The following is a 26129-nucleotide window of genomic DNA, read 5'->3' on the forward strand; positions in this document are numbered from 1 at the left end:
CAAGACGGAGGTTCAGGCAGGGCACGCGTCAGGCCAAGTAATTCCCCATTTTCACTTTTTTTTTCCCCCCAACAGTTCCCAGTAGCTCAGCGGAAGAACAAGCCCCGCAGACACCCGATCCAACACCATTTACCCCTTGCGTTCAGGGCCGCCCTGAGGGGCAGGGCACGGCTGGGCAGGGTTTTACCTCAGGGCTGCCAGCGAATCGCCCCTCAACCCGCGCGATACCGCAGGCTGCCTCTGGAACAGGAGGGAAGAAGGAGACATTCCCGCCCCACAGCCTTCCCCAAGAGGGCCCGGGACAAAGACGCCCGAGCTGGGCGGAGCCCCACCGGGCCGACGCTCCCCACACGGGACGAACCCGCCCGAGCTGGCGCTGTGCCCGCCGCTTTAACCGCCCGCCGTGGGTGGTGGCCGGCGCAATGCGCATGAGTTCGGGGGCCGGCAGCTTGGGAGAGCCCGCGTCAGATCGGAGGTGCTGCTCCGGCCACCTGCTCTCTTCTGCCTGGGCTCCCTTCCCTTCATCACTTCGCCCTTCGCTGCCCCTGCTGGGAGAGGTGCGGACTGCTCCTCGTTGCCGGTGAGTGCGGGCTCCCCTCTCTGTGCTCCGGCTCCGAGGATCTTCGCTTTCCCCTCTTCCTCGGTCCTGGGCTCCCCGGAGTGGGGTTTAGGGGTGAGGGCTGGCGTGAGGCGATCAGCAGCTCCCGCCGCTCCGCTTTTACCCCTCGCTCCGTGTGCCTCAGCGGCCCCTTCGGGGAGAGGCCGCCGCGTGTTTGTCAGCCGTCGATAGGAATGCTTCGATATTGGTCATATTACTCACTAATGGGTGTTTAATTATTTTTATCCTCCCTTCTGCTGTTGGGACGTCGGCTGCTCGCGGTAGCTGCGCGGGCTCTCGCCTCGTTCTTCCCTCCCTTCCCCCAAGGCGGGTCTGGGCGGTGGGCTGGTACCTGACCTGCCCCCCGGTTCCTGCCCCCCGAGCAGCGGGAAGGGGAATGGGCACAGCTCCGGAGGGGTGCTTGGGGGTGCCCTGAGTTCGGTGGACGGAGGAGGAAAGAAGAAAAACTACTCCTAGCTCCCTGCTGTATGTGAAGCTTAGTTTTTCAGTATTGAGCTGGGTATTGAGGGTTATTTTTCTTATTTTTTTTTTCCCCCTTGGGTTTCTTGTTTTTCCCCATCATATCCTGCCCAAAGCAATTTGCATGTGCCAACCGGCAACTTAAAAAAAAAAAAACAAACAGGAAAAGAGAGTTAAGGAAAGGCTTCGTACCCCTGCATTGTTAAAACTTTGGATATAGGCTGTTACTGACTAAGGGTGATGGGTAAGAGCTGCCCTATTCCTCATTGTTTTCTGACTGTCTGCAATTTAATGTTCCCGTTGGAAAAGCGTTTGGCTTAAGCAGTAGCAGATTCTAGTTCAAAATGCTGTTGGTTTTGTGTTTTATTTTTTTTTCCTCTACCCTCTGTCAGGTGCCTTTTCTATCTGGAGCAGGCAAGCGTGAGATGGCTGGTGCTCAGGATCATAATCGTAGGTAGCTCAGGAAAGGTTTAGTGTGGGTAAAAAAACCCACACAGCTTTAAAAACTCTCGGGATTTTCGGTGATCCAGGGTCTCAAGGGTTTGTTTCCTGAATAGTTTTTGTTTTAGCGTGGCATGCAGAGGAGGTAGCTGGATGTGGAGCTGTGTTGTGCTTGGTTCTGAGCAGGGGTGTAGCAGGAGTGCATTCCTGTGGTAACAAGCATGCAGGTGAAATGGGAAAGAAATTTGGAGCAGGTTGTCTCTTTCTAAAAATCTTGCAAGGATTTTAAACTATAACAAGTACCAGAAGTGCAAGTAATTATTATTTTCTTTCCTGTTCTTCTTACGAAGGGTACAGAAGGAAAGACTTCATTCTAAACCCTAAAGCATAAGTAATAGTTTTAAAAGCTTTCACAATTTCTGGCTTAGGTTAATAAAAAAAAGTGGTATTTTAAGAATCTTGTACAGATCCTTGGCTAGTGCAGCATTGCAGCAGATGGACTTCCTTGTGCAGATATTATTATGGAGAATAATGATTGTGGCTTTTCTGCTTCCTTTGCAGTAATTACTGCTGTATAAGTGGGGAGCTGGTGCTTAAACACTAAAAAAAAAAAAAATGTTGGTCACTCATGTCTCCAAGAAATGTAGATACTAATTATTTCTCAGAAGTGAATAGATTTTTCCAGATGCATCTTGTTAGGGATTTGTTTGGTTTTTTTACAGCAAGTAAAAGGAAGTTTCATGACCAGACATACAAGTAATGCCTAACATTGGAAAAGAGACAGAGAGATTCTATATTAGAATTCTCTATTTTGTAAATAGTAAATATCTTCTCTTCCTGTTGGTCATAGCTGCTTTTTCTCTGCATGCCTCTGAGAGAAATATTAACCAAGAATGTTGGCAGAGGGGATTGCTTGCTGGATACAGTAACTGGAACAACTTAACTCCTGAGCAGTTGACAAGTCTCAGGCTGACTGACCTTCCAGAATACTGGAGCATGAAAATAAATGAGCATATGAATGTGGCTTTCAAAGCCAGCCAGCCAGGCTGTGTCAAACACTGTTACCAAGTCCTCTTGCCTCTTCTTTTTTTTTAATTAAAAAGTAAAAAGCAAGGAATTTTAATTTCCAGTGTAACTAACTGCCTGAAGATATTCTTTTCAAGTGAGTGTATATTGATTATCCCTGTACCCAAGGGACATCCAGGGCAAGACTTTACTGCTCTCTTTTGCCAGTGCTGTGTGCCTCAGATGTGTTCTATACTCCTCCCAATACCAGCACAACAGTCACAAAAAGAAACCTGGGAGAGCAACCTAAAATTAGCTGTGAGGCTGTGACACAAGTGCACTGGGGCTGAAAATTATCTTGCTGCCTTAAATACTCTGTAAAACAGGACTTGGTTCACCTTTGCTATGACTGTAACAGTAGTTGCATAATGAAACCTTAAACCCCAGTGATGGTACACCTGTGACAAGACAGAAGTTGTCTAATTACAGAGGAGTCTGGGCCTGAAAGTGTTTATGTATATTGCATGTTTCTGAAGTGTTGGCTGTTGTAGATAGTAGCACCACCTTGATGTTAACAGGAGAGCTTTAAAAAGAGGAACTTTAAAAGAATTGGGTTCTTTCCTTATTGAAATTTGACATTTGAAGTCAGAGGAGACCTTGACCATCACCTGAAGGTGTCTGAAGCTCCATATAATCCTGGAAAAGTCAGCTCAGGGTATCATATGTAGTTTTCCCACTGAGCAGATACCAGTTATCAAATCTCAACTGCAGAGTACCAGAGAGAGCCTTATTTTCCTTGGGTAATACATTAATCTGAAGAAAAGTAACTACTTGTCACTGGCTGTAGTTTTATTTTTAGTTGGGGCAGGGAGGGATTCTGTCACTGTAAGTGCGTGGGAAATGTGAGCTCTTGGGGATCTTCTGCTGGTGACTTAATCCAGTGTTGTATTTGAACCTTTGGCACCAGCCTTCACTTCAGGATTCACTTGAAGCTGCTGATGTAGTGAAGTGAGGGCAGAGCTTGCTTGCAGGGAATAAGGCAAAGATGTTTGAAAACATGTTTCACAGGTTTTTTCCCCTCGAAATTTTGTCTTGAAGGCAGAGCAGTGTGCTTAGCATCATCAAATCCTGCATTGGTGTTCCCCTGTCTGTTTTAAAAGCAGCAGCATTTCCCAAACACTGCAGAGAGGATGGTGAGATGATGATGCATTTTGCAGAAGGTCTTGTGCTTATCTTCAAGAGGTAACTACAGTTTCTAAAGTATTTGGTCTCAAAAACCCTAAAAAGGCTGTTACTGAAAATCCAGAAAAACCAGTTAAAAATGAAGCCCAGCACTGAACCTTCTTTTTCTGGTGTCTTAAGGCTTGGATTAATGTGGTCAAAGGTGTGACCTTAAGCATTGTTTCCGAGCGAAAATTCAGTGTAGTAATGGAATTATTACTTAGGTGAGGAGAATGTTGGTTTGTGATTGTTTCCTTTCTTTTTAAGTGGTTGCTACAGTTAATTTGAAATCCAGTTCAGCAAACCATTGAAGTGTGTGATGAAATATGCTCGTGGAGTCAGCTGGTTTTCAGTTTTACTGAATTGGTGCCTTGCCCATCTAGTTCTTTTAAAAACTTATGTACACAGGATTAATTATTTCACTGTTGGCAGCTCTTGCAAATTCTAGTGTGAGTTGTATGAATGACATTCAGTGTGTTTCCTGAGGCTCCAGCTCTCTGATTTAGAGGACTGAGAGAATCTTTGTTTTTAGTTTAAAAACTTAACGGATTTTGCAGCTCTTCAGCGTGCAGAGAAGTTTGAAACCAGAAAGTTTAAAACAAAATATTTGGGTTACTTGCATTAAATTCTCTTGAATTCTGGGAGTCCCCCACGGTTGTTAGCACTGTAATTGGTTTGGTTGTAGCTGTGTGCCTGGCCTGGGCTGCCATGAGAGTAAACACTGCACAAACTTATTTGACATCAATTCTGGAAATCTCAGCCTGAATTTACATTCAAGGAAGTGTCTATGAAAGTTCCAGTGGCCTGACTCTTCTGTAGAGGACCATACTGTCACAGACTGGGCAAGTAGGGTGTAATATTTTTTTTTTAATGGTCATCATTTCTATTTGGCTGGCTGTACTATGGTGACAGTCCCTCTCTAAACAATATCAGGAACATTTCCTGGTTACTGGATGATAAATAGCCATGACTGCTTTGGATAGACAGGAGTTTTCTTGAGCAGATGAGTGTTCATCAAACTAGAATAGTTTAGCATGTTATCATCAGCATCTGCACCTGTGCTGTGGAGAAGAAAAGTCAGAATTTAACTGTGGACAGTTTTGGTTTACCTTGGTTTCTAAACATTGTCAGCTCTTGCTTCAGTTTTGTTCTGATTCTTTCTGTAAGAACAGCTTAGAAATTTACTGTCTTGATTTTTTTCTTTTTTCTTTTTTTTTTTTTTTTTTTTGATGTGTGTGTGTTCAAAGCTATATCTCTTCAGCCATCTCGTGCTCCTAGGTTAGTCAACTTGTCTGAGAGGTCTGTCCTTTGTAGGCAGTATTGTCACTTAGTCTGTTCCTCTACCAGAGAGTTTCAATCTTACTATGTATCACAAGGGCAAGTTGTGGGTTGCCTCTGAAGTTGAAGGATTACTCTGTATTTCTTCCACTGAAGGAGAGGAGAAGAATTCAATTGCTGATAGCTCTGTCCATAAGGAGGAAATAAGCCCACGATACTGGATCAGTTCATTTTGAGGAGTCTATAACAGCAGTGGTTTAGTGAAGACCTGTCATGGGCCAGTTGGTTTTGTTTAGCTGTGATCTTGTACAGCAGGTTTAAAGGTATGTTGCAGGAGCACTTAATACAAGGAAAAATTCACCAGGTTATTAGGCCTGGTTTGGTAAGCCCCGTGGTCTCTTCACCATAACTTGCAGGAATTTGAATGAATCCCCACTCTCTCCTTGCCTTGTTTTACATACTCCTCCTTCAGCATCTGCTGCTGCCAGAGACTAATGGAGATGCAGGTCTTAAATTTTCCCCTCTACCCTCGTTTTTATAAAACCTATCTTGCAGTAACCCTTTGAGTGACCTCTGAGTACTTTCAGGTGCTTTTTCCAGGTGCTAAACTCTCCCAGCTTGAGCACACTATGGAGTACAAGATGCCTGACTGTCTACGGAGCTGAGTGTGTGCATTGGTACCTCTGCAGCTGACAGATTAAACAAACCTTGAAGCTCACTGGCCAGCTATTCTCTTGCAGCTGTTTCACTGAGAAATAGCTATTTAAGAACAGGCAAAGTGTGTGTGATGCTCAGAGTACAGTCTGGGCTTAGAAATGTAGCCTGAAGATCTTTTATGCAAAGAGCATTCCAGAAATCATGTGTATAGTGAAGGGAGGGACTGATATTGTGCCCTTTTAAAAATGTATAACTTTCTGCAGGTTGTTGACTCTACTTCCCTTAAGTATATCTTGCAGTAAATGGGGTGATGCTGTCTGCTTGCTGGCTTTTGGCTCCTGGCTTACCTAGTGGTGAACTTTTAGCCTCTAAATGGCTTCCATTTTTGCATGATTGATCTTTTTGCCTATTAGGCTAGTCTTCAAGAAGGTTTATAAATACACTTTTTTTTCCCCTGCTACTACAGAAACAGTCCCTTTTAAATGCTAGTATTGAATTTTGGTGGAGAATAATCTTAGTGAGCAAAACTGTAAAAAATACCCATTTTAAAAGGACAGACCATACCTTATCTTTGGCAACTTAATAGTCTGAATTGTGTGTCTCTGTCAAAGCAAAATTAAATCTTTAGAGGTAAAATTCAATGTCAGCTTCAGAATGTCAGTTTCCTCCTCCCACCTTCTGACAAACATGCATGATATGCTATTGTATTGTTTCAGATCTCATGAAGGCCAGTCCTAGTGTAACCAAGAAGTGATCATTTCAGCTGATAGAATCACAGCTGCCCTAACATTCCTTGTTGGCATAATATTTGGGATCTTTTCTCCAGGTAGTACTGTTCCTGTCATGCTTCTGCACTCTTGTATCATGGTCTGATTTTTTTTCTTTTTTTTTTTTCTTTTTAATAAATCCCTAATAGTATGGGCACACATCTCTTAAACTAAGCAAAAATTAATTCCCACTATGATGCATTGAATAGACCAAGCAACAAATCCTGTTGCAAACAACTTTCATATTTAATTCATCTCTGAAGGTCAGGAGGAACAACAACCACCCATCATCCTGCTGTTGTTGCTCTCTCTGAGGGTGCTTACCTTATTTTTGAACCTTTGCTTATTACCTAGGTGATCCCACTGAAATTCAGTAGATTCTTAGCTATTTCTGTCTTAAATCCAGAGTCTTTTCCTTGGTGGAGGGGATATAGAAGGTGTAAAGGGACTTCTGCATTAGCCATGGTTAGAAGGGGAATTTATAGAGCGTGCTGTATGTGTTGCAGCAGTGCAGGGCAACTCCCATCAGCTGTAACTGCACTAAGCACTGTAGAAATGTGTAAAAGTTTCTCCCTTAAAGCATGAAAAATGCAACAAAGTGGAGAAGAAATAATATATATGAAGGGGTTATGATCTTACTGATGTGTATCTTTGAAGTGTTAAAGATTATGTGAAAGATAGGAGGGGAAAAAGATCTTCCCCCCACCCCATTTCTGCAGGCTCACAAGCATATTGCACAGCTCCCCAGCTTTTCTGAAATGAGTAAAACGTCTAAAAAAGCCACAGTTTATAACACAAGAACAATAATGCTTTCCACTTAATCTTGTGTGGGTGGCTCTCTTAAACCAGTTGCAGTCACTGCCTTTGTTGATTGTTCAGGAGCTTTGTAAAACATCTGAGCCTGAGCACCAAAATGAGTAAGAGGAGCTTGCTGAAAGCAGAGTTATTTGTTGTTATTTAGAACTTGTGGCTTTGATGTTTAATATTACTGAATCTGGGTGTTCCTGCTGTCCTGGATGCAGGTAGCCCACTACAAAGCTTAGACCAGTTATGCTGTGGTTTTGCTGTTGGTGAAAGCAAATAAATGGGATTAATATCTTCATCTGATTAGTCTTTAAATATGGGTCTTTTCTATGATATGTTGTAATCTGGAGCTATGACCTCTCATAATGTAATCTATAAAATGTTGACAAAGTTTTGTGTTTTGAGTATAATTATGGAAATCTAATAGTTGTCTGTCAGACATCACTGAGGGGCTAAACAAACATGGCATATCCATTTTATACTGGGGACACCTGGGTAGGAATTGGGGCTGCAGTTTAAAAGTGCTGATGAGAAACAATACTCACCTGATGCTGGATGTCAGTAGGAATACTTGCCTCTAGTGGGCCCCTCCCAAGGAAAACACTTTTTGTTCCATCTGAACTTCACTTTAAAAATCATGGAATAAAATCTGAAGTCAGTGAGTTCTCTGTGAATTTGAGATGTCGCAATTTCTCTGACAGTCTTGCCTTCTAAAAATGATAATTTTGTGTTTGTGGGTAGCTGTTCAGTGCCAGAGGGTTTGTGGTGGATGGAGCTGCTGCTGCAGAGGGTGTTCTGGACTCGGGCTGCTCTTTTCTGCAGCTTTTTGGGTTGAACCGGGGTGTGTGGCAACCAGAGGTGCAGCAGCTGCTGCAGTGCTCTGGTGTCTGCCTGTCTTGTGGTTCTGAAAACCTGGATCAAGAGCAAGTTTCTGCCTCTGTGGCATCACTTAAACACCATTACCCTGAGGATGCATTGTATCTGTTTATAGCTAGTGTTATTAATAGAAGAAAGGAAGAAAGTTCCTTTTATGTAAAAGCAAGGCTAAATCTTAATCATCAGACCTAATGTTTGGAAGAAAGGGTATTGGATGCTTTTATTGTGGCCATACAGTGCTCTGTTTGTGTGTATTGTGCTTCCAAGACTTGCTGGACTGCAGCCTAAGCACATTGTGTGGGGGCCTTCCCACAGGACACATGTTGGTGCTACAGCATAGATGAAGTTCATACCTACCTCTGGTCATGCCATAGCCTGCTCCTGGGAGGAAATGATCAACAGGATGGAATTGTTGCTGGGTATTGGCAGATGTTATCTCCCTGCTATGAAACACTAATCAGCTTACCAGGAGGCTCTAGTTTCTCAGCCCTCAGCTGACAGAGGTAGGGAGGAAGGAGAAGTAATCCAATTGAATTGGAAATGCAGGCTTGACTTTGCTTCTCATGTCACCTCTTGAACTGTAATAAAGGGAGAAGCACTTGGGAAGCAGGACCATCTCATTTCATTTGTACAGTGACAGGGTAATGGTATCCAGTTCCCAGCTGGATGTGTGTAATGTGGTACCTCAGATCCAACTGTTTTGGGGAGTGCATCATGGCTGTGTCCTGATCATGGGCAGGATGAGAGGGTGGGCTATTAAAGAACAAGGCAATTTCTTGTTGTGAAGGACATTTTAACATATTGGAGTAAGAGAAGAGCTTGTTTCTACTTTTTTTCCCTCCTGCTGTGCTGTTAGTGCAAAAGAATGACTTCTGTCTTTGTGGTACTTGGAGAATGAAGGAAGAAATTTTGCCAGAGTGTTTTGGGAGGTGATGACAATTCAGAGAAGTATTACAGAACTGAGCACTAGGATGGCTTTAAAAACTGGGGGCTTTTTCTTCAGTAAGTGCTGGTGTGTGTGTCTGCTCCAGTAAGCATCTTCCAAATGTACAAACACCGTTTCCTCATGGCTGAGTGAAATAAAAGCACTGTAAGCTTAAAAATGCAATTTTGCAATGTAGTGTGAAGGTGCAAAAATGGCACTAAGTTCTCTTTGTGGATCTTTTCACCAGCAATAGTTGGCATAGAGCTGCTTCAATAACACATGAACTGCAGCAGTGTTAAGAAATGAGCAGGGTTCTGTTTCATGTGTTGCAATAAATAAAAGTCTTGCCTAAAAGGTAGTAAAGATTAAGATATTTGAACTGGGTCAGGTGGTATCTCAACCCATGGGATTTTATTACTGTTAATGAAATGTTATTATGGAGAGCACAAACTAAATCTATAGGACATGTGTGTACGCAGTGGCCATGCTTGTGAACGTAAACATCTGGTTTGGAAGCACATTAGATGGGGTATAGAACCTTGCAGTGTAGGATTTTAAAATCACCTTTTAGAAATAAGGCTGATTTTGAGGAGGTGCCCATAGGTTATAGATGTGTTCCAGAGCATGAAGATGTGCCCTTTATTAGCTTGCATGTGATCTTTTTGTTTACTTTTTATTATTCATTCCTTTTGAAGTATTTTGAAGACCAAATTTGCATATAACACATTGTTTTCTGCTTTCAGAAATGAATAAAGCTAGCAGCCCTACGTAATACCTTGATGGCATTCTGCACTTCATCAGGATTGGTAAATCAAGAGAGTGTGATGCCTAGAAACCTCCTGTCAGATTCCCCTGAAATGGCATCAGAAGAATCTCCAAAACACACACTTGGGAGCATGGAGAGGGGCAGCAGTGTGGAGAATCATGGCAGCCAAGCTAGGTGCAGAAGTGTTGCTTTGGTAAGTGTTTTATGATGCTTAGCAGTACATTAGTAGATTTATTCACATCAGAGGATTTTTTTTTAAACTTTCTTTTGAGTGTTGATGTTTGCCATTTCTAGTCCTAAATGGGTTCTTGTGATCTTGGTCATTTACAAACTGAACGGCCAGAAAGAACTATTTTAATCTGGTCCAGCAGCTTGTTGTTCTGGTCTGATTGGCTCAGTGAGCTTGGAGTGTGCTTCTCTCTGGCCATGTGCAGTTCAGTGTTTGTCTGTGCCTTTGGTTTTGTGAGTAGTTTGTACAGGAACTTAAGAATAGCATTGGTTCTATACTCTTTTTTTCTTGCTTAAGCACCTTGTTGACACTCCCGAATGAAGGTCTTAGCTTATTCCACCTTCATATAATTAGGTGAGTAACAAATATGTCACCATAAACAAAACTGTCTTCACATCACTGAATGAGTGTGTGGCCATTTAAATAGCATGTGAGTAATTGAGGGAGTAGGATGCACTTCTGCATTTTTCCAATTAGCAGGGTGATTCAGCCAATGATCTCAACAGCACTGTTTGTACTGTGACAGCCTAAGCCTAGAAAGCAGGTATGGTTCTTTGCATGTTTTTTTTCATAATTTGAAAGTTTTTTCAACCATTTGAAAACCATCCATTTTTAATTGAGGAGAGACTCCAGCAGACATGCTTTCCCTAAGTGGTAATCTAAGTATCTGCCTTGCCTTAATTATGAAGTTAGGCTTTCCCTATCTTTCCCTCTGTCTTCCCTTGCAAGTTTCCTTTTAGTGGTTTGTTGTAAAAGTAAGTGATGAAAAGTAACAAACTGTCTAGTTGATACCTGTATTTATCTGCATATCTAAGAAATGTCTAGTGTTTTGGCTACTCTTTGAGATTTTTTGGTATTGGAGGTAATTCTAAGTGTATTCCTTCTTGGTTGTTTATAATGAAAATACAACTCGGTAATATTCTGCTGTATCCTTAAGGCAGCTTGTGTTGCTAGTTAAAACACAAAACAAGTATTACTTAATTTAGTCCCTTAACTGTTTCTGATCTGCTCTAGAATGAAGTTGCTGAGGGTCAGAGTGAGAGAGGTTGAGAAAGTAGCCAAGTACACCACATAGGCTCAGGTATTTGGAGTATGTTGTTTATTATATGGAAACTGATTGGATCTTAGAAAATTACAGTGGGAGTTACACTTGGTTAAAGAATTACAACTTAATTTTTATGCAGAATTACAAGGAGGTTTTATGCATTAGTCTGACTCCAGTTTTCCAGCTTATCAGGCTAGTAGCCAGTCATGTTTACATGCATTTTACTCTTAACTGCAGTGGCAATCATAAGTCTGGTCATTTTGAAAAAATCTGTACTGAATTAGGAGGCTATCTATAAATCACTGTTTGTAAAGTCTCATCCTGAGTCTGCTGTGTCAGAAAATGACAGAGATTCCCTGCATGTAACCAGATCTTACCATGGGAGAACCTGTATGATGATGCATCAGCTAGAATTAGAAACCCTTCCTATTCTGTAATGCAGTAGGATAGAGATGGAGTAAAGATTGGCTGCAGGTTTAGGCAGTTCCCATCAGACCTGAGCATCAGCAAAAGTTTCTGAAGCCTTTAGTTGGTCTTGTTTGAGTTTGCACATGAAGAAAGTGGAGCATGTACCAGCAAGTTTAATTCTGGTGCTGTAAATCCCCTTTCATGACTGTTCTTCCAGCAGCACAGTAGGTAGCATGTCTGATATGTCTTGACAACTACCATTTGTGGAATAACAGGTTGGGGAGTGGGAACTGTTTTCAATAAAGGCATAATATGAATTTCTGAGTTTAAGAGGGGGTTCTATGGTAAACTCAATATGAAGGAAATTCTGGCAGTTGTAATTGAGTGAATAGGACTCGGGTCTTCAGTGCTGCTCAGATCTTTCCTTTTTGTGATCTGATGGAAGAAAACAGTATTGTTCCATCAACTGAGACCTTTTACCTTTTCAGGACTGAAACAGGCTGTAGCCATGCACAAGATAAAAAGCAGTATTCTTTGAATATTTATTTTTCTAAATCCCTGTGTAATTGTGTTAAAAGTGATTTTTTTTTTTTTTAATTTTTTTTCCCCACTAAGTATCTGGGGATTCATAAGGGGAAGAGCTAGTTGCTGGAATGTTCTCCTGGAGACCTTAACTTGATTGAGAAAGTTTAGAAGATGGAGTCTTGATGGCCAAGAGAGGCAGGGGGCAGGTAATTTTGTGTAAACAAGAAATTTCTTATTAGAGCAATTATTTGGAAGGGATTTTTTTTTTTTTCAGGCATACCAGACCTTCCTAGCCCTGAAACAAGCAACCACAGACTTACTTGCCTCTTCCTTTTTTGCTTTTTTGGCTCTGTTCACCTAAAGATGTTAACAAGTCAGCTCAGGGTTGACTCAAGTTTTTTTTAAATGACCTTGAAAAGGAAGAGAGTGTAGCTGTGTTTTTATAACAGGCCTGTACTGCTGCAGATTTCTTCCTACTTGATTACAAAGAAGAGGCTCTTAAGCTTCTCTGTGTCAAACTATATTAGTCACTAAATATAACCTTTGTATTGCATCTGTGGAATCCAAACAAACCTAGGGATGTGATAATAGAGGCAGACATTTGGGCTGGCTTTAGCCTATGTTGGCTGCTTAGAGCTGGTTTGGCTGACTCTTGGCTGTTTTTGCTTACTGTGTGTCTGTGCTGGTGTTACTTGCTGTGGAACTGCTTTTGTTGGCTTAGGAACAACTTGGAGATGGACATGAATTGCCATGTGCTGGAAAGGTCTTAAAATTGTGTGTGTGATTCATGCCAGGCAGTTGTTGTCAGTTGAGTTTCATTTTGCCAGTTTTCTCAGCTTTTTACCTACACAATAGTGCTTTTAGTTAAATCTTTTGACAATTGCAGTCCTTAAAGCCTGGTTTCTTTTGTTAAGTGGAAAGCAAGGTGCTGCTGTCCTGTCTTGATTTTAGTAGAATTTTTCCATATAAATGACAGATGTTCTGGTTTGTATTTTTGCTGCCAAATTTATCACAGCAGCTGCAGACAAGAACAAGGTCCTACATTTAAATGGGAAGAATGTTTGCCTTGATGTTTTTACCATTCATCTAAAGCTGTTTTCTCCACCCAGCTTTTCTCTGTATCTTAACCATAAGAGCTCTTATACATGAGGATGTAAATTTGCACATATATTCTGGTTTCTTTTCAGTGAAGGCCATGGCAGGAGGATGGGACAAATGTACCATCTCCATACATGGCATCAGTTGCTCTGTCCAAGGGAGAGGAGGGTAAACAAGAACATTCTGTCTGCTTCCAAAACTCATTCTTGAATGACTCTCCCTGATACATGGTGTGGGACTTAACCTGCAGTGAATGTGGGTGCAATATGTAAGGACACTTAATTTAGGGGTAAAACTCTACCTTTTTTTTTTTTATCAATTTGCCTTGGTCCTATGACTAAACAGGCACAAATCAACTTGAAGCCAGTCCGTCTTTTTCAGTGCTTCCCTTTGGTAATTGTATTGTGCATGTATTCTTAGCCATGAGTAACTACTTGTGTTTCTAGGTGTGAATAACATGCTAGGACAATAGTATCAACTATGAAAATTATACCAGAAGGTTCTGGTTGTACCCAAAGTGAACTTTGCTACTTTGCACTATACCAGTAATAATACTGACCCAGTGTGTCAGTACCTTGGGTCTGGCTGCTACAACTTTAATGTATCTTCTGTATCCTAATGAGTTTGAGGGATAGTAAGTTCTTGGTAATCTCAGTGAATCATGCTGTGGAGGTGTATTTTTCTCCTTTGTTTCAGACAGATTCTCAGTTCATGCCACAGTCCATTACTACTCTTTTGGTGTCAGTGGTGACCTCCAGAATTTGGTCAAGAGACCATTTATTTTGGTCAGTGATGGACTGGTTTAAATTGGCAGGTGGACATAATTGTAAAAAGATGTCTTGCTGATTCTGTGTATTAACAAGCTTCCTCTGTGGCCCTAACAAGACTTAATACCCAGTCACTGAAGATGGTTTGTCATTAGCAGACACATTGTGCAGTACAGGAAACATTTTGAGCATTGGTTGCATAGATAGAAGACCAAGTATCTCATGAGTAGTCTGAGGTGTCTGTGTCTTATTTCACATCCTCAGCCACTTAAGCAGGGTCAGCCTGGTTATTTTGTAGTTATGATGTCTCTTGAGCCTAAAAATGAGTTGCTATGATCTTTATCCTTTTTTGGGGTAAGTAGAGGCAATTTAAGTGCAACCTGTATGATCTTTTAAGTGCACTGTGTTACCATCTTTTTGCCTCAGCCTCTCTGAAGAGGCCCTTGGTATCCAGTGGAGTTTTAGAAGTTACTGAAAAAGGACAGATTGTCTGTTAGCCCACTGCCACCTTTTTTTTTTTTCTTTCACAATCTGAGTGTTCAGAGTCTCTTGATGCTGAGCTGCACTTCAGCTACATGCTCCCCCTTCATGCTGATACTCTGCAGGCTTCACTGTGCTACAGGGTCTCTCACCATCTCCAAATACTTTGCCAAGTAACAAAAATAAAATGAGAAGAATTTTTATGACTGTTTGATACTTTCTATGGATACAGCTGATTTGGGGCAGCATTTCTTACAGGGTGTGGGGTGAGCTGTGCTGTGTTTCACCCACTTTAAAAAATAAGAGCCATCATTCCTACCAGCAGGGCAAGAAGTAGAGAGGAAGAGGGGCTTGGGGACTTCTTGGTTGGGACCACGACTAAGGTGAAGAGGCTGATTCCTAGCAAGGAATGTGCATTCAGGATCTGTAAACTATCATTCTTCAAAACAGGATCTGGTAGGTAAAGATTATTCCAGCAGGTGGGCAGCTCTACTCTGTAACCCTCACTGACAGGCATTCCTGAACTTCCAGAGCTATTTCTTTGTACTCCAGTACCTTATTTTTCAACACTTGGATTAGAGTTTCTATAATACAAAAGCCAATTTTAATTTGTCTTGCCTTCAGTACACAGTGGTCAGTGTTTTATATAATGAAACAGATGCAGTACTGCATCTACCTACCACCTGTTCTTCCTTGTTTTGAAACAGAATGTGCTCTTCTCTTCCAGTCTTCTGTGCAGCTAAACTTGCAGTATTCCTGGCTTTTTTCTGGACCATGTCCAGTTAGGCTGCATCTTTTCCAAAGTTCAGTGACTGAATCTAAACTGTGTTCTGAATAAGGATGTGCTGTTACTTCATCACCCTGGTTAATATATCCCAGGATGACATTCACATACCTGAACAGCACTTTCTTCACAGCACTTAAACCCACTTGCAAATTCTCCTGTCTTGTATTGCCACTTAGCCATTGTTCAGAACTCTGTAGTCATGTGTTTTTCACTGAGTTTCATTTTGTGGACTATGAGCATACTGATGTGGTTCATGAAGATCTGATTCTGACCTACCTAATACTTTGCAGCTACATTTTCCAGAAAAAGGGCACCAACAGGTACCATGTTAATTGTCTCCTGCTGATAGTAAAGTATCAGATAAGTATCAGAGGTGTTAGGAATAAATCTGCTCTGGGCTTGTCTGGTTTTGAGTCAATTTGTGATGCATTATGATACTTCTCAAAAATAAGTCTCTCCCCCATCCCCCAGTTATACTGATAACTTGCAGTAACTTAATTTAGGACTTGATTCCTTATTCATGAGTGAACATTTTGGGGGACCACATAATAAAGCCCTCAAATCAAAACGTCTCATGCATATGCCTACTGGCCTGTCATGCTGTCATGGGAAATGAGATTGACATAAAATTACTTGATTTTTGTAAGAAGTGTGCAGTGGCTTTTGCCTGAAATGTCTCCCCATTTTTCTCAATGTTGTTCTAACTGAAATTAATGGGACAAAGACATTATAAGCTGATCAGAGTAACTTTGATAACCAAAGAGATGTCTTTAGAGTTTAGGTACACTGTGAATTGCTTTAGTTTGCTTTTTTAAAAGTAGGTTAGGAGTAATTTCATCAGTTTGATTTCAGTTCATCTGGTTTATTTTTTAAATTCTTCTAGATAATTTGTTTCCTAAATTACGGTGTATTGATTATATGCCTTGCTAACTATTATGAAGCACACAGGTACAATTATGTAAATAAACTGAAGAAAACAACATTCAATATTATAGACATCTTCACCAAATGAAATGGTATTATCAAAATCATCAGATAGTGGGTTGTAAAGGAAGTACTTTTTCACACAGCACACAATTAAACTCTGGAACTCATTGCCACAGAATGCTGTGAATGCCAGCCATTTAAATGGGCTTAAACAATAAGATGAATTCATGCTAGAAAAGCTCATTAAGGGCTATTAAGTACCCAGATGTGAGTGCAACTGGGGAGTCCTTAAACCCTGGATTGCTGGAAACCAGAAAGGTGGAGGGAGGCAAAATAAAAATTCATCCAATCCACAGCAATTCTTTTGCCCCCAACTTTGTCCCCTTGCCCTCTGACTGCAGGGGACTGAAGATGCTGAGCTCAGTGGCCTTCTTGCTCTGGTCCTCTGTGGTTGTTCTTATTTGTAATCCACTTCCTTCCAATTTAAGCAATGCAGAGTCAAGATCTATTCTGTTTCCCTTCTCTGTAAATACAATCAGAGGTACTTGGGTTTTCTTCTGTGCTGAAGTTTCTGTCCCTGTTCTTGTACTCTTCCTGCATGCAGGGCTTTCCTTCTCCCCCTTTCTTCTCACTGCCTGCCTTGCCATTAGGCAGGATGAGGCCTAAGTGGTGCCACATTGCTCTCTTCCTCCTACATATTAGAATAGTTTGCTCCCTCTGTGGTTTTTTGAGAAGCATGTTGTCACTTTCTCTCCCATGGACCTGTGCCTCTTTGGCACTCAAGTGTTTGATAAATCAGTTGAATCCACTGTTCTCCTGGTATTTTGCTAATCAAAGTGTAACTGTTTGAAAGGGCTAATGTAATTTGGTTTTCTAGCAGTTTTCAGAAGAATGATTGGTTGGCTAGGTCTTTTGTTTGGTTGGTTTTGGGTTTTTTTCTGTTTTGTTTTTAAACCACTGCAGATGGCTTTTCCTTTTTTTCTTCTCCCTGCTGTTCTCTTTCTGTCAAAGCTGTGCTGGTCTTAGGATTCTAGGTCTGGATGTTAGGAATTTCTTCAGATTCATGGGAAAAATTGTGGGCCTCTGATATTAAGTCATTCTTTTGAAGAGATAGGAAACGGATCTTTTCTGTGAAACAGATTGTTGTTTTCCTCTTTATTTTTTCTTCTTTTTTTTTTCCCCTTTTACACCAAAGACTGTCATAACATACTCTTTCCTCCTTGTGCCAAGCAGGAAATATTTGGCTGCATAGGGATCTAAAATATTAATGCCAGCTGAGCATACTCAGCTATTTCAGCTGTGTGCATCCCAAATTTCTTCTGTCCAAGCAGACTTTAATCCTCAGCTAAGGCACAGTTTTTAGGTTTTGAATTTAGGTTACCTTTTGTCAGTAGCTTTACAGTCAATAGCATGGGGTATATGGGAGACTTAATTCTGGAAGGTGTGTTTGTGTATTAAGTTGGTGGAAAGTATGAGGTGAATAATTTGAGTAGCTGAAAAGACTGCCTGCTGAAAATCCAGATTCTTCAAGGAGAAAGGAGGCCCAGAAAACCAGCCCAGAAAGAATATGAACTGTTTCAGTACTTGAAATATGTGGAAAAATAAACCAATTACAAGTATATTTGGTAACTTTAGTTAAAACTGGCACCAGCTGACTACAAAAAAGTTCTTCCCATCTTTCAGAAAGCTTTAGTGTAGGTTCTACAAGTGACCATTTTATAATACATCAATTTTCTCAGAGCAGTGGTAAAGCAAGTCACTGCTTGCTTTACATCTCTGAGCTCCTTTGGTTTGACTAATTCGAGTAGGTTTATTTTCACCATGCTTGTGTGTCTAAAATGGGATTATTTCCTTGTCTCAAACTGAAACATGCCTCGCCTGAGGGGGTTTCTAGCCAGGCTGGCTGCTTTGCATCTCAGTATGGTGACCTGCCATAATCCTGCCTGTTCTCCAGTGCTGCTGTCTTTTTTTTTTTTTTTTTTTTTTTTTTTTTGAGGAAACATGATGTTTTTTTATCTTTAAGGAAAACTGCATGAGGAATGAGACCAAAATGCTGAGATAGATTGGCCTTTTAAATATAGGCACCACTTACTATAAATGTGTTTGCAAAGGGGATGCTCAGTGGTTTTGGATCCCTTGCCTAAGTGGAAACTGCTCATTTCAGCAAAATCCATGAGGGATGGGCAGTCATGCAGAGCTCTGCTGACCAGTCCTGCACATCTCACCTAGCATGGAAAAGTGCTCAGTCTTGCAGCACAAAAAGGGATGGAAGGAGATACTTCTGCCAGCCTTTTGCTTCAGTTCACATGCTGGTTTGCTCAGTTCTTGGTCAAACGACTTAAGCTCATATGGGAAATGTTCTTTTACATGAGCAAAGTGTGGTGCAGTCATTTCTGTACTTTATGGTGCTCTGAATCTGCTTCCACCATCAACCTCTTAAACACAACCCCTTTTTTTCCCCCTTGCCTGAGGAAGTCTGGCACTTGCAGTGAGCTCACCCACAACAAAAGCTGCTTGGAGTTCTGTTCAGCTCCAGCTAGGACCTACCTAACAACAGCTCCTTTCCTGTCATTCTCTCGCCTACTAGACATAGCAGCCCTATGAGTATTTGGGTGGGGAAGGAAGGAGATTGCAACATCCATTAAGGGAAAAAAAAAAAAAGGCTTGTCTGTCTCTTTTTCAAGTGCAGCTGTAAAACTTTCCTTGGCCTTTGAAAACTGAGCTCTGCCACGCAGTGGGTTTGACCTGTGGAGTACATCAGCCTTTTAAGTTAGTGCTTTAAATAGGCAGTTGCAAATGAGATCCAAATTCAAGCTTTTGTAGCAGTTTTGCTGCACGTTGGAAGAAGTTACTTATTCTGATAATGCACTGTGGATGGTAAGATGAAGCTACAGGTACCCACACCTCTGCCCAGCCATCAAAAACCATGGTCACTGCAATGCCAGTAAATCTGACCCTCTAGAAATGGGGTTAAAGAATGGGCCTCTTGTTGACACCAAATCTGTATTTCCCTGCAAGTTTCAGTCTTCTGATTTAAAGAAAATGCTGCTGTGGCTGAAGACTGCTGTGTTTCTATGATTGCAGCCACAGATAAGTAAACCTGTCCTGAAGTGTCTGAACTGTCTGTCTGCTGTATGTCATTCATTTATTTACAGGGAAAATGTTCTACTGGCTACACAGGAGAGGGCAACTAAGGGCCCTAAAGGATTTATTTTCTCATGTGTAGTGTTTTGACTGCTTAGAGACTCGCTGCCACTTGGCAGAGCTTCACAGTTCTTAATCTATAGGCCCTGCTTTTCTGCAGAGGTACATTGTTCTTATTTTCCATGCCAGGGATGGGGATAAAAGCATGGTTTGTGCAAGGAGTTAACAGGTAGAGCTGCACACAGTTTTTTCTATTCTAATCTGACATAAGATGATCTGAACAGGCATGGTGAGTTTGAAGCAAGTTGTGCTGCCCTAGCAAGAACATGTCTCCCTCCTGGATATTTGCACTGCATACCTTCCTGAATTTACCTAACTTGCTCTGATCCTCCATTGAGAAGTAGCTTTGCTACCTGTATGCACAACCAGATGTCCTTGGAGAAGTGAGGAATAGAGATGGGAAAGGGAATTGTCTTGTCTTGTATTGCATTGCTGGTGCCTTCTTGTTAAGTTACTGATGGTGAAGTTTCCAGCATGTGCCTGAGGGGAGAGAAATGCAGTCCAGAAAAGGCAAAAAACCTCACTTACTTTTCAACAATACTTTGTTACATTCCAGAATTTTCACAGTTCTCTTGGGAAATGTTTTTCCTGTATCCATTGTCTTAACATAGTGCCTTTTCTAATCGTTCTTTGTCATCTCCAAGCTTCTGGAAAAATGTTTCCCAGGGTGTAGGTGGAAGCGAGTTTGCGCATTGCTGCTCAGCTCCTCATAGTGATGCTGTGCTAATCAAGAGCAGTGACTCATAGAAAATGAACACTGGCTAATTCAAGTGATTATTTATCACTCCTGTGGTCTACAGGATTGTTTCCTGCTGGAGAAAATAGCCCAGGGCACTCACTTTACTGCTAGGGAAGATGTCTTCATATTTATTCTAAATTTGTCCTTTCACTATCTCAGAGGGGAAATCTTTAAAAAGCTTCTCCCTTCTTATTATTACTACTTTGTAATCTACAGTATGACTCTGGATAACTTGGAGACTGCAGTGGTAGAGACAGATTTCAGCTCCAGCTCTGCCACTGGAAGCCAAGTCCCACTTTGGTCTAGAGCAGAAAGGAAATTGACCAATATGTGGCACTGTCCTTGATGGCCCTTTGCCTCCTGTGCTGCTCCCAAGCCTTGTCCCTGAATCTGACACAGCAACTGAAACCACTTACTCCAGTTCAGAGCCTGAAGATGTTTTAACCCTTGAAAGGGAACATGGGGGGTTGTTTTGGCTTTGGATGTTTTATTAAGTCTGCTTTTATGATCTTTTAGCAATTCTTTTTGGGTTCAACTCAAATGGACACTTTGTCTGCTGAACAAGTTCAGGTATGTTAAAGCTTTAAAGGATTAAGTATGAGTTCCTATTCTTCAGTCAAATCTAATGTACTGTGAACTCCTGGATTTTTTTTATTCCCCTCTTGCCTTGTAGTGGCTGAAGGTCTCTTTGAGAAGGGATGAAACAGCAAGCAGTAGATGCTTCTGATGTGACTGCTGCCTGATTCATCCTGCCACTTTTGGTGTTCAGAATGGGCTTCTGTTTGCTGCCAGTGTGCTTACCTTTTCTCACCCGTAGGGTGTTAATCTTTCCAGTGTTGTTTTCTTTTTTCCCCATAGGATGATGAGAGTCTTAAATACTTAACTCATGAAGAACAGGATGTTCTCATGTTCTTTGAGGAAACCATAGATGCCTTAGAAGATGACTTGGAAGAGCCAGTCCTATGTGACAGTGGCATCCACTGTCAGTCTCCAAGGTCAACAGAAGAAAATATGTCCAGTCATTCAGAGACTGAAGATATCATTGACTTAGTACAATCAACACCTGAAAGCAGTGACCATGAAGGCCCTCCCACCAGAGATGCAGAACCAGGTAGTAGTATTTCTTGAAAGTGTGGTTCTCCTTTTGGCTTAGCTCTGACATACTCCAGTTCTCAACAGAAACAGTTAATTCTGTATCTTCCCTGCTGTGTCAAGGTGAATCTGCTACACATCAGGAGCTCTAAGAATCATGATTTCAGAAATCTGAATTCCATTTGAAGTCTGTGCTGTTTGTGTAACTTTTTTTTTTCCCCTCAAGGAGGTCATGCATATGATTAAGTTGCTGGACTCAGTCCCCTACCCAGTGACTGAGTTGTAAAAGAACTGAGTATTATACAGAGTCATTGCAGCAAGGCAGGCTGGTGTTCATCAATCTACTCTGCTTCTCTCAAAGGCCTTTTAAGACTCTCTCTAAGAGTTTTAAGGTGGCAGATGGGTTTACTGATACTCTGTGTTGGGACTGAAAGGCACATGAATCCTATCAGTAGGTTTGTGACAAGATAGTGTATGGTATGTTGTTTTCTTCATGCTATAGAGTTTTTTCTCTCCAGTTTTGGAGGTTGGATTCGTCAGCTGGTACATGGTGGGATGTAATGTGTCCTCTCATGGCTGTTACAATAAATAGGAATTGCAGAACTCTTGTAGAAAAAGCATCCATTGTAATACAGTAAAGCCAACATGCAGATTGTGAGTGAATGGTAGAAAGAGGGCTTCTAGTGAGCACACTAAGTCTGGTGATTTGAACTATAGCATCACCTACAAGATCCCATTGCTACAAGTTCAGTTACAGTTTCCTCTGGCCATGTGGGCTGAGTTTGAGCTAGAAATTATGGGGGAGTACTGTTGCTAATCCTAGTTGAAGAGAAGTCTTGTGTTCTGCTCTGTGTGAAGACTTAGTTAACACTATTGTTGCTTTTTCTTTTAAGTGTTGGATGCCACATGGAGGACTGAGAGCCCAAAGCCAGCTGTACCTGCTGACCTTCCCCCACAACCTCCTGCACCACCACCACCACCATCAGTACCTGAGACACTTCCTCTGCCTCCTCCACCCCCTCCTCCCGTGCAGCATCCGAAATTGCTTCGCTCTGTCCCCACTCCACTCATCATGGCCCAGAAGATGTCAGAGCAGCAGATGGAGAGCAGAGTGTGCTTCCCCAGTGCCCTCAAGGAAGGGAATTCAGACAGGAAGAAAACCCCAGTGGCCAATGGTGATTATTCTGTGGCTCCAAAGCACCCTCCTGCACCAGCACCCAAACTGCACCGCTTCCCAAGCAACATCAACATAACAAATGTCAGTGGCAAAGAGTTCAATGAGACTATTTCTAAAGCAGCAGTTAATGTCCAGGAACGGAGAGCCCAGGTGTTGGCCAACATCAATGGAGGAGCTTTTCTGGCAGCTGAACTGGAGGAGAAGCTGCAGAAAAATGACTTCTTGTCACGTAACAGAAGTTCTTCCCTGAGGGATCTCTCCTCTGAGCAAACACGATATGAGGCCCTGACAAAACTGGGCCTGGTTAAGGGAAAATCAGCTCAGGACCAAGTGGACCATGCCCCAAGCACTCAGCAGCTTGATGTACAGCCCAAACAGGCAGATGCTGTTCCAAATGGATATCAAAACATCCACGATATTTTAAAAAGCAAGCCCAGCCCTTTCCTTCCTATGGGCAAAACCGTAACAATCAAACCAGAGGTAGCTCTTGCTGCTAACAAGGTCAGCACCATGCAGCAGAACACTGAAAAAAGTTTCAGTGATAACAAACAGCCTAGTGTAAGCCTGGATATGAGGAGGAGATCAGGTTCACTGCCTAGACCTTCAGGATTTCGATCCCAAGGGATAACAGTGAAGTTTTCTGGTCGTGGCTCCACAGAAGAAGCCCGGAGAGAGGCACTCCGGAAACTGGGGCTACTGAAAGAGACTGCCTAATTTGGATGGGAATGTTTTGGCAACAGGGGGGATGTCATAGCATGGTTTTGTGCTAGAATAGTTCCAAAGGGATTGGGATAATCCAGTTTGGACGAGGGGAAAGTTCCCTGCTTCAGACAAGCTAAGGAGGTACTAGATACTGTGGAACGACCACTTGTGCTTATCCCAGAAGGACTGGCACCATGTATGGCCATGTATAGCAGTAGGTTTTGGCTCTCCTTCTGACAGAGATGCTCATCTGTTGCTCTTTTGTGACTAAGAGGAATTATATTTAAGTAATGCTGAACTATAGCAGACAGAATCTCATTAATGAAGTGTACAGTGCAGTATTGTTGTACATAGAAAACTGTGGCAAATCTTCTTTTGCCCTCTCTGAAGCCAAAAACAAGAGCTCCATTTTCCTTGCCCACATGCATGTCTGCTTGTGGGAGCTAAGTATATGATGTCAAAACTGGAATTTGTTCAGTGACAAACATGACTTTTTGGTGTCTCTATCTGGCTTGGCTTTATTCCCTACCAGTGTTGGAGTCGTCTTCTTCCTTGCTCTGTCCTCTGCTCAAGACTGCACAGAGGGGAGGTTTGACCTTCTCAGCTGAGCAGCCCAAGCTCTGGGTGGGTGCCTGTCATTCTGCTGCTTCACTTGAAGTCTTTCCTTTCTTCCCTGCCACCTGCTTCTTGGTCATGCTCCAGTGACCAATGTGTCCAGTGAGAGGCACCAGAGAAGCCTCAAGGATATGCACCATGTGCTGCTTTTCACCCTGACAGCCAAAGAGTCTCCAGACAATCTGTGACCCCAGCTGTTCTCTACCTGTGACCATCTCATAGCAGAGAAGCCATAGGAACAAGTTAACTTTGTACCAAATGTGAGAACCTGCTGTCCAAAGTCTTACCTTTAAGTAAAAGTTTCCATGAAGAAAGTTACTTTTTGAACAATGGCTAAGCTATACTGAGCAATTTTAAGTTCTGTTACTTCTGAAAAATGTCATTTGATCTTCCAGTAGTTTGACAGCCCTGATAATCCTTTCCTCACAGCCTTATTTGATTCTGCCCTGCCAATGCATAACAGAAGTTGCAGCCAAAATTCTTGCAGGCTAAGTGGAGTTTCAGGAGAGAGCTGTATGTAAAGGCACATTGCTCCTGAAAGGTCCAAGTTGGTTTATTTTGCCTTTGCTCAATGCTTTTAAAGATAGTCCAAAAATATATTTGCTGGTATGTTTGGGTTATTTTTTTTTAATATAGCAAAGCTGCTCTTCCACATTAAAATTCCCTTCCCTTTTTATACACCTAAAACCATCCAGAATAGCCATTTTAAAACCAAATGCCAAACTCCAGAACTGCTAAATTTCCTTCTGTTATTTCTGCATGTTTGAGTTCTCTGTGTTTTGGTTTTTTCTAAAGGGAAAAGCGTACTTACTCTCTGCACTTTCTAAAGCTGCAAGCAACCTCCTCGTTTTCCCAAGAAGCTGAGTAATAAACCTTGGAGAAGAGGAGGGGAGTGGCTATAATAGAAACTGACACACCCTTCAGCAAGGAGCTCTGACATAACTGTGATAAACAAGTTTGTAGTTCTTGTGATAAAGTATTTCAGACTTGCTGAGCTGTACTTGTAAATGAAGCTGTCATGAAGGAAAAATCTGCATTGTTCTCAACCTGCCTCATAAGTTAATTTTTTTGTTGTTTTTTTTTAATTATTATTTTTTTTTTTTAAGTTATCTGCTTGCTGCTTAAATGTTTAATTGTGTTGTTATGGTATCTGGCTGGGTCTGTTATGTAGTTATTCTTTTCAGCCTTTTCACTGGGTAAGTGATCATGTTGCTCATTGTGACAGGCACTCTATACATAAGCAATCAGTAATTAAAGTATGTGGCCATTCCTCAGTCTAGCACAGCATTTATGCATGCATAATCAAATGTGAGAAGTGTTGCTGAAACAAAAAAGGCTTCTTGTCTGCTTTGAGTGAAGCACATACTATTTTACTGAGCTCTGAGTCTGTAGTCCTAAATCAGAAAGATAAGCACATAAAATAGATCCAAGCACCTGCTTCTCTGCAGCCTGGAATGGAGTCCTACACATGGATAATACATCATAATTTATTAACATAACTGGCTAAGTAAATTTGAATGTTTCATGACCTTTGTGATTTTAAATCCTGTTAAAGCAAATTCTTCATTATAAATGTGAGGTGCATACAAAGCAATCTTCACATCTAATCATTTCTTTCCAGCTCTCTTTTGAGTTGTTTACAGCTGAGTCCATGCTAAGCAAATGGGGAAAAATACCCTGTCACTAATTATTTAGTTGAAATTCTGCCCTATTCAGTAAGTCTGTAACATGACCCTGCTAAAAAACAAGCACAAAAAAAGAAGCAAACCCCCATAAATAGATGTTTAATATCTAAAGTATAAAGTTGTGATATGCTGAATTAGCTGGATCATATTCTCTCATCTTTTTGTGCAGGGCTGCATCCTCAACTGGTGGAAAGGGAGAGGTAGATCTTCATTAGCCATAGAGGATGTGGAATGAGGCATTTATTGTGGCCCTTCATTATAGCAAATATCCTACTGGTAAACTCTTCTCTGTGCCTAAAACTGTAGTAAGTAAAGCCATGTACTAAATGAAGTTAAAGAGTCTAGCTGCTAATAACATGTATATAAATTTAGCTCTGTTTTGTGTATCTTGTTTTGTGTGTATATGTTGCTGTGATTTTAATTTTCCCCCTTTTGTGCTAGAGGCAACTGTCTTTCATAAATCTGATTAAATCATCTATTAAACTGGGATAATACCAATGAAATGATGGCTGATGGGAGGTGGAATCATGTTCTTTGTCACCCAGTAGTATGCATCTTTCTTGGAGGAGGGAAGTTAGTTTTTTGCTGGCTAATAATTGAATAACTTTTCTATTTCCAGCTGTGGATGTGTGTGAGCCAGAGCTCAATCCTGTCACACTATGGGAAAAGAAGGAGAGGGGAAGGAAGGGGAAGAGGATTGTCTGCTAAGAGAGGTGTATCCTTACTCTTGGGCTACTAGAACTGTGACCAGGGTCCTTGCAGGGATGAAGTCCATCCTGAACAGTGTTTGAAGGAGGCAAAAGTCCTCCTTCCCTCCCCCCTTGCCCCTGC

The 26129-nt window shown here is 41.7% G+C and overlaps 1 protein-coding gene across 3 annotated transcripts; it reads left to right on the forward strand.

The window, feature by feature from the left end:
• Nucleotides 1-322: 322 nt before the first annotated feature.
• PROSER2 (proline and serine rich 2) lies at nucleotides 323-25801 on the forward strand. Of its 3 annotated transcripts, none has more exons than XM_030469592.1 (4): nucleotides 323-580; nucleotides 9796-10011; nucleotides 20886-21141; nucleotides 22013-25801. In XM_030469592.1, exons 2-4 carry the CDS (start codon nucleotides 9832-9834, stop codon nucleotides 23008-23010), a joined length of 1434 nt encoding a protein of 477 aa, XP_030325452.1. In that variant the 5' UTR covers nucleotides 323-580; nucleotides 9796-9831; the 3' UTR covers nucleotides 23011-25801. The 3 variants fall into 3 exon arrangements, with proteins under 3 accessions (XP_030325452.1, XP_008491259.2, XP_030325453.1); XM_008493037.2 differs by having other exon boundaries at nucleotides 20886-21138; XM_030469593.1 differs by lacking the exon at nucleotides 323-580 and adding an exon at nucleotides 6410-6506.
• Nucleotides 25802-26129: the final 328 nt, after the last annotated feature.

This window comes from Calypte anna, chromosome 1 (genome assembly GCF_003957555.1).
Source record: "Calypte anna isolate BGI_N300 chromosome 1, bCalAnn1_v1.p, whole genome shotgun sequence".
NCBI lineage: Eukaryota > Metazoa > Chordata > Aves > Apodiformes > Trochilidae > Calypte > Calypte anna.